This window comes from Seriola lalandi, unplaced genomic scaffold, assembly GCF_002814215.2.
Source record: "Seriola lalandi dorsalis isolate HSWRI2012SDOR001 ecotype SW California unplaced genomic scaffold, Sedor1 jcf7180002054672, whole genome shotgun sequence".
Lineage (NCBI taxonomy): Eukaryota > Metazoa > Chordata > Actinopteri > Carangiformes > Carangidae > Seriola > Seriola lalandi.
In genome coordinates, this window is record NW_019525225.1 from 1,200,299 (window position 1) to 1,209,126 (window position 8,828).

At 41.3% G+C, this 8,828-nt stretch overlaps 3 protein-coding genes across 4 annotated transcripts in view; 1 reads left to right on the top strand and 2 right to left on the bottom strand.

The window, feature by feature from the left end:
* Positions 1 to 4,142, bottom strand: part of bicdl2 (BICD family like cargo adaptor 2) — a 7,702-nt gene extending 3,560 nt beyond the window's left edge. The window contains exons 1-6 of one of the 2 annotated variants that reach the window (XM_023421407.2): positions 4,004 to 4,142; positions 2,830 to 3,319; positions 1,684 to 1,899; positions 1,342 to 1,458; positions 471 to 617; positions 132 to 278 (exon numbers count right to left, since the gene is read on the bottom strand). In XM_023421407.2, coding sequence (XP_023277175.1) covers positions 132 to 278; positions 471 to 617; positions 1,342 to 1,458; positions 1,684 to 1,899; positions 2,830 to 3,075 — 873 coding nt within the window. In that variant the 5' untranslated portion in view covers positions 3,076 to 3,319; positions 4,004 to 4,142. The remainder of the gene's footprint in view (positions 1 to 131; positions 279 to 470; positions 618 to 1,341; positions 1,459 to 1,683; positions 1,900 to 2,829; positions 3,320 to 4,003) is intronic. The other variant, XM_023421408.2, reaches the window with a different exon arrangement.
* Positions 4,143 to 4,517: 375 nt separating this feature from the next.
* On the top strand, positions 4,518 to 6,055 carry mia (MIA SH3 domain containing). The gene is made up of 4 exons (XM_023421413.2): positions 4,518 to 4,939; positions 5,160 to 5,293; positions 5,432 to 5,542; positions 5,656 to 6,055. The coding sequence occupies exons 1-4, from the start codon at positions 4,822 to 4,824 to the stop codon at positions 5,677 to 5,679; spliced, it is 387 nt and encodes a 128-aa protein (XP_023277181.1). The 5' UTR covers positions 4,518 to 4,821; the 3' UTR covers positions 5,680 to 6,055.
* Positions 6,056 to 6,431: 376 nt separating this feature from the next.
* On the bottom strand, positions 6,432 to 8,673 carry LOC111666173 (alpha-crystallin B chain-like). Its single transcript, XM_023421412.2, has 3 exons — positions 8,395 to 8,673; positions 7,910 to 8,032; positions 6,432 to 7,820 (listed from the first exon to the last, which is right to left on the bottom strand). The coding sequence occupies exons 1-3, from the start codon at positions 8,572 to 8,574 to the stop codon at positions 7,629 to 7,631; spliced, it is 495 nt and encodes a 164-aa protein (XP_023277180.1). The 5' UTR covers positions 8,575 to 8,673; the 3' UTR covers positions 6,432 to 7,628.
* Between the last annotated feature and the right edge of the window lie 155 nt (positions 8,674 to 8,828).

An 8,828-nucleotide genomic window follows, 5' to 3' on the forward strand; every position in this document is an offset into this window, starting at 1 on the left:
GGGGCAATTAGTATCAAACTAAGGAAGCATGTGAGAACAGGGTCAGAAGAAGTGCACACCAGGAAAAGTAAGACTGTGAAGTTACCGTGCACCTGTCAGTGCAGTTGCCAGTGTTTTGTCTCTGTGTGTACCTGTGATTGCTGAATTTCACTAAGCAGAGACAAAGGTTGTGTGTGAGCACTGTCCAGGATGCTCTCTTCTCCCAGGCTCAGAGATTTTTGCTGTAGAGAGCGATTCAAGGTACGCAACTCAAACACCACTCCCTGCTCCTGCTCTATCTACATATATGCACACACAAACACACATGCAGTGAGATACAGGCACAAGCACGCACACAAATCAAGAGCTTCAAACTAGTCACGTTAGTGATTTCTGTTAGTGTTAGTAATATCTCCTGTGGCTCATGATCCTCTTCCTGTTTACCTCAGGCTTTTTCTTTCAGTGTTCATCAGCCACTCATTGATCCTCACCTCTGCTTCTTTCTCTCTCAATTTCATCTGGAGCTCTGACAGTCTCTCTCTTAGTCCCTCTCTCTCCATACGGAGTCCATCACTGTCCTCCTGTGTAGCTTTTAGTTGTGCCTCCATGTGCGACAGCCGCTCCAGCAAAACTCTGTTCTGTAAAGGGAGGAGGGAAAGATAGATAGAACACAAAATACTTGTAAATAAATGGTGCAGTGAAAGTGGTGGAAGAAAGTGGTAACTGAAGTTATTGCCTTGTTTAGATCATGAAGCAAGCAACTCTGGCTGCTGGATTATGCCTCTGATGAACATTCAAATAAATGCCATTCATTTCAGCTAGAGTGCAATTCATCTAGGACCAGGTTTGATACTTATGCGTCTGAGTTTGTTAAATCTCAAGGGATTTATTCAATATTCTGCTTATATTTGCATCTTAGCAGGCAGAGCTGTACACTCGAGACTTGAACTTGAGTCAGAATCAAACCACCCAAACAGGACTTGAGATCTGATTTCAACTTGATTTAAATTAGACGTCACTCCCTAATGACTTGACCTACAATGAGACTTCAAAGCAAATACTTTTACGTCTCAATTTTTAAACAGCTACAGGAAGGCCTTGGCTTGCACACCATGAATATTTAAACATTATTCTTTGATAGGACTTGGTTTCAGCTGTATAAAAACACAAACATAAACATAAAATTGGCTCCCTACTTTCACGTCGTATTATAATTTCATACTTTGACCATGTTTGATATTTAATGCTTTTTGTGTATGACCTACATCCAGCATTCAAGATGGCATGATGTCTTCCTAACTGTCATGTCAAAACTGTGGCATTGATTTACTCATGCAAAACATTAAGAAGTGGTAAGTATACCTCTGCTTGAATATTCTTTATCTGTGTGAAGCTGATATTTCGGTTAAAAGATGATTCTTCCATCTCTTCTCTGAGGGAACGAATCTCAGTCCTCAAGGAGTGTTCCAGTGTTACAGCCTAGATGGGGAGGGAGGTGGAAAAGTTGAGAGGCTCAGTTAGTGACAAAGGATGACTCCCAAAACCTGCTAGTCTGCATTGTTCCTGTCTGTGACATGACATCACAAACAAGCGCAGACAATTCCCACACACAAACACGCACACATCCTGTCTACACCTAGATTCTGTTCATTCTAACAGCGTTACAACATAGTCATGACCTTGGGTTAATGTCTTAAGACTAACCTCTGCTAGCTGTTCAACCAATCGTTGGTTATGATTGGCTAACTGAGTCAGCTGTTCGCCCTCATCCTTTCTCTGGGCTCTCTCCTGGCTGTGATGTTGCTCCAGCTTGGCCCTCAAAGCAGTTAAATCCGTAGTCAGCTCTGCTTCTTTCTGACCAGATGCCAGTTCATTCATGTCCAGCCTCCTCTGAAGAACATGTTTCTCCTGCTGTAAAGCCTGAAATGTTAAACACAACATTAACTGGCTGCGAGGCGCCACGACGAGATCAGATACTGAAATACATGGATTTTCTGTTCTTGTGACTTTGAATGTGAAGTGAAATTTACATCTTGTGATGGTTTCTGTAGGCAGTTAATTCATAGCAGACATTATGACATGTCATTGTAGGAAAGTGACAGGTATTACAAATAACACTAACAATGGTTCTGTTCTATTCAAGTGTCCCACTAAGCTATGGCAGTGAGGCAGCCCAATACCAGGACTTCACTCATATTATTATTTACAGCTGTGTTTTTCCTACTTTCACATGTCATAATGTCTTTCATAAAAATACTTGTTCTTATTTACTTTATATCAGGGAAAGATTTATACCTCCATTTTAATGAATACATTTAAGTAACATAAAGGAAAAATACTTACAGAAAACTAGCAGTGTAATAATAAAAATAGCACAATAAAAATACTACAATTGTAACTACCTGTTTTACCACTTATAATGATAAGAATCTAAATACATTTACCTCCGTCTAATAGTTTTATCCATGTGATTTGCAGAGACAAATATGTGGGCAAGTAAAAACTTGATATTAGTAGTAAATTTCATGTTGAATATATTTGTTGTATGGTTTTTTAAAAATAGTTTTACATAATTCTATGTTTTTGTTATCTTTACTGGTTGATTAGATGGAATTCATTTAAGATGGAATAAAATGAATCTTCATAGTTACAGTTACAGACTTAGTCTTTCCAAATTTAGAATGATGGCACTGCAGGCCAGAATCACAGAAATTCAGATTGATTGTTCGTGGCAAACAGTTTTCAGTTTTCCTATTGTTCACACCTGACTATTGTTTTTAGTGATGTCAAAAAGTTTGCAGAGTTGAGGAAAAAAAAAAACCACACTATTTGCAGCAGCAGCATTCTTACCTCAATCTCCCTCTCTCTCAGCTTCAGAGAGGCTGCCAGCTCCTCACTCTTCTCCAGTAAAGCCTGTCCCAGCTCTGCAGCCAGTATCAAATCTGTCTCTATCCCTCCTCCGCTGTCATTGCTACCAGGACATGGTGCAGATGATGGGAGAGCAAAGGAGAGAGACACTGAGGAAGATGAGGACAGTGGGAAGAAGGAGTCCTCCAGGCTGGGGGAAGGAAGGCTGCTTTTCCTGGCGGTGAACATTGTTTTTGCAGGTTTGTAGGAGTCAGCTGGAAAACATCATTCCAGGTGTTGTAATCCACACTCACACAGGTGGCAGATGGACAGCTTTCTGTCCTTTTCTGTTTCTTGATGGTCTGGTCTGGAGTGGTTGAATGAATCAATTCTGTAATCCAATATGTCCCTGCCAAACTTGTTCTTCACTGTGTTGCTAATGGTCCTGATGCTGGTATCATTCAAACCCTGTCTTCTCTTTTCACAGAAAATTCTGTGGGGGAGAAATACACCTTCAGTGACACAGAAAACCACCACAAACAGATTTATTAACCGTAACTGTGGAATTCAGGACATGTATGATGACGTGTGAAAATCAGACAAGTTGTTTTCTAGTAATCTAATCTCACATGGCCTTTAAGGAGGTCTTTTGTCTGACAGGCACTTTTGTTACTCTGACCGAAATACCAGCGCCACTGTTAGCTTTGTTCTGCTCCCCTCCCTAAATTCCAAAGGCATTGTGCTCTATTATTTCCAACAAATCCAACAAAGTCTTGACTGTTCCCAGAACAGTCTCTAAAGTAATCAATTTTCACTACAATGCTTGTCCATCTGTCTTAAAAAAAGTCCAAAATGAGACTTGATAAGATGTTCCTACCACATATTGTTAATTTACAATCACTGCAGGATTATTTCTATATAAATTCTGTCTAGGTAAACTAGTCTCCCCAGCCATTTCTGCCTTTAAGCGTCATGTCACCATCTATCTTTTCACCTGTTACAGTAAAACCTGTTGCTATCATGAAACCATGCTGTCATCCCACTTAAAATCATTCAAAAGCAAAATAATGAACTCATTCAAACATGACCATGACTTTTTGATTATGAGAACTGAGAGAATCTGTTTTAATTCATGTTCTACCTGATTCTGAGGGAACAAAAATGAAGTCTGTCTTACCTGACAGTTCCCAGCCAACTCGCACGAAGCAGGTAAAGTCTTCCTGTTTGGTCAGTGTGTGTGTATGCGTGTGTGTGTGTGTGTGTGTGTGTGTGTGTGTGTGTGTGTGTGTGTGTGTGTGTGTGTGTGTGTTTGGGTGTGTTTGCACAAGAGAGGCTCAGCTGGTTTCCTTGGCAGTGGAAACATACAGTATGTAAATACAGCCAGTGGCTCCACCTCCTGAGTTAAAAAGTTAAAGGAAGCAAACAGAGGGAGGAATACACAGGGAAAATGGGAACAGTGGTGTGTCTGCAGTGAGAGTCATTGCTCTGACATCTAGTGGCTGAATAAAGTAAGGGAAAACATACAGTATATTAACTCTGAGGAATGTGTTGTTGCAAAGTCGAACACTCTGTTTGAGCGGGGGTGAAACAGGGTGACAGATGGAGAGAGGGGGATGCCAGGAGACAAACCAGAGTCTGTCTAATCTGACCCTCCTCCTCCTCATTCCCCATCCTGTTTACCTGCATGAAAGTTTTGAAAGGAGCTCTGTGTGTGCGTGCGTGTGTGTGTGTGTGATTGTGTGTGTGTGTGTGTGTGTGTGTGTGTGTGTGTGTTTGCATGTGTGTGTATGCGTGCGTGCGTGTGTGTGTGTGTGTGTGTGTGTGTGTGTGTGTGTGTGTGAGGTAGGGGGTAGGGAGAGTAGAAAAGGGGGCTGCTGTCATTAGGCTTCCTCCTCTGATACAGCAGACAGACAAAAGGGGACCAAAAAGCCCACAAGACGCTCACAGAAACATAAAATAAGACCTTTGGATCAGTAAGTGTGTTCACATACAGACATGCCATGCAAACTCTGGCTCGCTCTTTCAGTGTGGCTTCTCCTGCCAACCTCTGAAGCTGGAAGGCAGATGCCTAAACTTGCTGGCAAGAAACTCTGCGCTGACTCCGAATGCAGCCGTAAGTAGGACACTCACAAATTTCCCTTTACTGCCTATGACTGTTGTGCCTAGTAGTTCACTATGTTGTAATCATGTTATACAACTGTTGGTAAATTTGAACAGCTAATACTCATGCAGAATGTTTCAATTTGCATAGCAATATGACAAATATTTGCAAAAGTCCTCTCTATGATGCCTTCTGTCCTTCCCCAACTCACATCTCCTTTATTCCTTCTCAGACCCTATCTTGATAGCTCGTGCAGTGCAGGACTACTACCCTGGAGACTGCAGGTTCATCCCCATCAGACAGGGGCAGCTCGTCTATGTCTATGCAATGCTGAAAGACAGAGGGAACCTCTTCTGGGCTGGCAGTGTGAGTAAAACACACATGTTTATGGGATAATATGTATTGCTAACGGTGATGAAGACGTGACATATCCGTATGCAGCAGTAACATTCACCTCGGCAAGTCATGCTGTCAACAACTTTCATCTGTATCATCTGTTTGCAGGTACAAGACTCGTATTACGGACAACAGGAGGCTCGCATCGGCCACTTCCCCAGCAGCGTAGTGGAGGAGATGCATCCTCTCATGCCAGCTAGCACTGAAGTCACAACTACTGTAGGTGAACACGCACACACACACACACACACACACACACACACAAACACACACACTACATATATGCATTATACAATGCTTTCTTCTAATTCTACGCCTCTTCTTTTTTGTAGAAATGGGACTTCTACTGTTACTGATGATGCCTTTACCAACAAAGAGAACGACCCTCGTGTGAACTACATTACAAGATAACTTTTTATTTGGTATCATATGATCTTACACACATTGTTGACAGTATATATGTACCGGTATATCGGCACTGCTGATAATCTGAAATTTAGGCAGATATGGGCAACAGCTCTGCATAGCAACAAATGATTGTAGAATGTAATCAGATTGTAGAATCAGGATTTTCAAACACTGAAACAAGAACCATTGTTGCTAATGGTTTGTATTTGACTCCTTTTGTCTGTTTTACTGGTTGATAGAAAAATCTCCCAGCCCACATTCTCTGTAATACTCCTTCATACAGTTTATATCTGTGTTGCAGGTATTAAAAGGCATTAAATAATATGTTTTTTTGTTTTGTTTTTTTAAAAAGAGACAAATATAAATTGGGCATATTTTTACTCCCCTTCTTTTACTACAACTACTATTTTTTCTTGTAAATTGAGAAAAATATTCCCGCAATGTCAACTGCTAAATGTACAACAATGAACAGGTTTTCTCTCCTAATTACCTAATTAGATCAAAATGAATTAGGGACATTCCCAATGCACCGACAGGTTATAACAGTGTCAGTGTTAAAATCACTGTATTTGCATGTTGGCTAGTAGTCTAGTCTAGACCTGACAAAAACAAATAAAAACCTGTACCTGTAACCTATGTTGTTATGTGAAGTTCTTTCAAAAGCAGAAACACTACACAAACAGAAAAAACACACTATAGATTTTGAGTTTCAACGTTTATTCTATTTGATCTTTTCTTTGTTAATATGCCAAAGGGTTGTTGCCAATATGAAGGGATGATGGAGCTGTAATTCTTGCATCTACAAACACATATGCACTCACTCTCTCTCTCTCTCTTTCTCTCTCTCTCTCACACACACACACACACACACACACACATTAACATTATCCTTAGCAGCTCAGAGGTCATGCTCCCCAGTGGATAAGGAGCCCAATGATAAAAGTTGTCTGTCTCGAAACATCAGTTCCTCCCTTGTCCACTACTTTCCTCCTCCCTCCCACTCATTCACCCTTTTTCATCCTCTCAACAGAGTACACACCTGGTCCCAAGTCCTGTGTTGGCTTTTTTAGTGAACAAACTAAAAGTAACTGCATATGCCTCCAGAGAACTCATTCCTCCTCACACATACAGAAACCAACACTATTCTCAAAGAATAACCAGAGCACAGTTGGCATCTTTCTCATACCCACTCTGACAGTACGTTGTAATGTAGATACAATCAAGTTTAACAATTTTAGTCTGTTGCCATCTTCACTGGACAATTTTTAGAGGAGGTCTTTACATTTCCACTCCTTATATTGACTTTATTTAGCATTTCCCAGTAAAAGTAATAGATGCTGCAAGCTAGGTTAGGTTAAATATAACACATGCTTACAATTTTGTCACTAAAGTGCACGTCCTGTATAGACATTATGTGTTGTATAACATACAACAACAAATGCCAGATAAAGACAGGAAATGCCTTTAAAACTATGAATACATGCCCTTTATGTGCCACTTACATGGTGGAGTGAATATTTTTGGCACAGAGGTATGGTTTAAAGAGCGATTCTGTAGGCTTTTGATAGAAAAATTAACTCTCAGGAGTTAATTATCTTGCAATTCACCACAGTCTGTCTATGAAAAACTTAAATGTCCTGTCAGACTCTGTTACATGGGCTCAACATATTAGTCTTTGGTTTTAACGCACCATTGTCTTGCTGAGACATCAGGATAATAGGGAGTTAGGAGTTAGATACTGGTTTATTAGAAGGCACTTGCACTTATAGATATCTAGACATGTATGCCCCACCTATATGTGTGCTGAACTCCCAACAAAACTGTGACAGGTTAAATATAAAAACAGGTGGCACTTGGGGTTAGTAGTGAAACAGTGTCAGGAGCGTCAGGCTCTACTCTACATTTTCTGTTTCTGTGTTCCATCTTCACAGGAAATGGGAATACTGCGCTCTTGGCCCGCTGATGACCGAGGCGCCGTGATTGTCAGCACACCATCAGATGACAGGCTGGAGGTGACATCAGCACTTGACACACCGGCAGGAAGCCTATACTTCCTCAGAAACTCTCTCGACACAAAGCCATGGTCATCCTGGAAACAGAGTTAGTAAGTGTATCAGCAAAGTGTCACCAAATCAATATCGTTTGAACATTTCTGCAGATCTCTGTAGTCCCTCTAACCTGTCTGTCTTCATGTTTGGCGTGTATTGTGATGAACTCGTCACTGACATTGACAGACAGCTCGTCAGGGGAGAAGTGCTTCACGTCCAGATAAATGACAAAGCGATCCCTTTCCATGCGCATCTATATACAGACGGTGCAGCCGTTAGGAGCAGTACTGAGAAATAAGTCAGCTGGGCATAAAACTCACATGAGCTTGTTATTGTCAACTCAGTGCAAGACTCATACTTCTAAATTATATGGAGAGTGCCATCAGTGGAAGAGGATATTCTTCAGTGGTATTTTTGATTTAGTAATTTCAAATCATCAAACCGAATCTCACAGATTACATTTCTGTTCAGAGATCTGTCACATGACATCAGTGTATCAGTTTTACCCCTGATTTTATGATAAGTGGTGTTTGAAAAATTGCTAGTAATAAGTTTTCAGACTGCAGTCATTTCACATAAGACAATTACACAGTTAACAGATGAATTTTACTTTACCTCACTGTGTCCATTGTCAGGCGAGTTGAACCAGCGCATGAACGAAGGGCGTATCCAGGGGAAAGACCAGGAGAAAGGCCAGATCAGGGGCCAGTCAGCGAGAGGTTCTGCCAAGGAGGGGTCAGGGAGCCGATGTGGGAAGGCCCTACGGTACCAGGGATACTGGATGGGGATATCCATGATGAGATGCCAGAAGAGATGAAAAACAAAACGATGGGTATGAGGGAGATTGAGTCTTGGTTTGACTTGGTTTGAGATGGGTGCTGCTGTGCTCTCCTCCACCGCATTTATAGGCCTTTCCCTCCCATCCCACCCAAGCTATCTCTGCTCACATCCTCTGTATCCCCCTCCCCTCCATAATCTCCAATGCACACTTGCATAGTGACTCTGCCAACAAGCTGATTTTTCTGGAACAATGATGTCAACTGTTTATC

Excerpts from the sequence above, each read along its gene's own strand:
- mia (XM_023421413.2), top strand. The coding sequence starts at position 4,822 with ATGCCATGCAAACTCTGGCTCGCTCTTTCAGTGTGGCTTCTCCTGCCA. Across the intron at positions 4,940-5,159 it reads CGCTGACTCCGAATGCAGCC|ACCCTATCTTGATAGCTCGT; the intron begins GTAAGTAGGACA and ends ATTCCTTCTCAG. Across the intron at positions 5,543-5,655 it reads GCACTGAAGTCACAACTACT|AAATGGGACTTCTACTGTTA; the intron begins GTAGGTGAACAC and ends TCTTTTTTGTAG.
- LOC111666173 (XM_023421412.2), bottom strand. The coding sequence starts at position 8,574 with ATGGATATCCCCATCCAGTATCCCTGGTACCGTAGGGCCTTCCCACAT. Across the intron at positions 8,033-8,394 it reads CTGACAATGGACACAGTGAG|ATGCGCATGGAAAGGGATCG; the intron begins GTAAAGTAAAAT and ends GTCTGTATATAG. Across the intron at positions 7,821-7,909 it reads CCAAACATGAAGACAGACAG|GATGACCATGGCTTTGTGTC; the intron begins GTTAGAGGGACT and ends CTCTGTTTCCAG.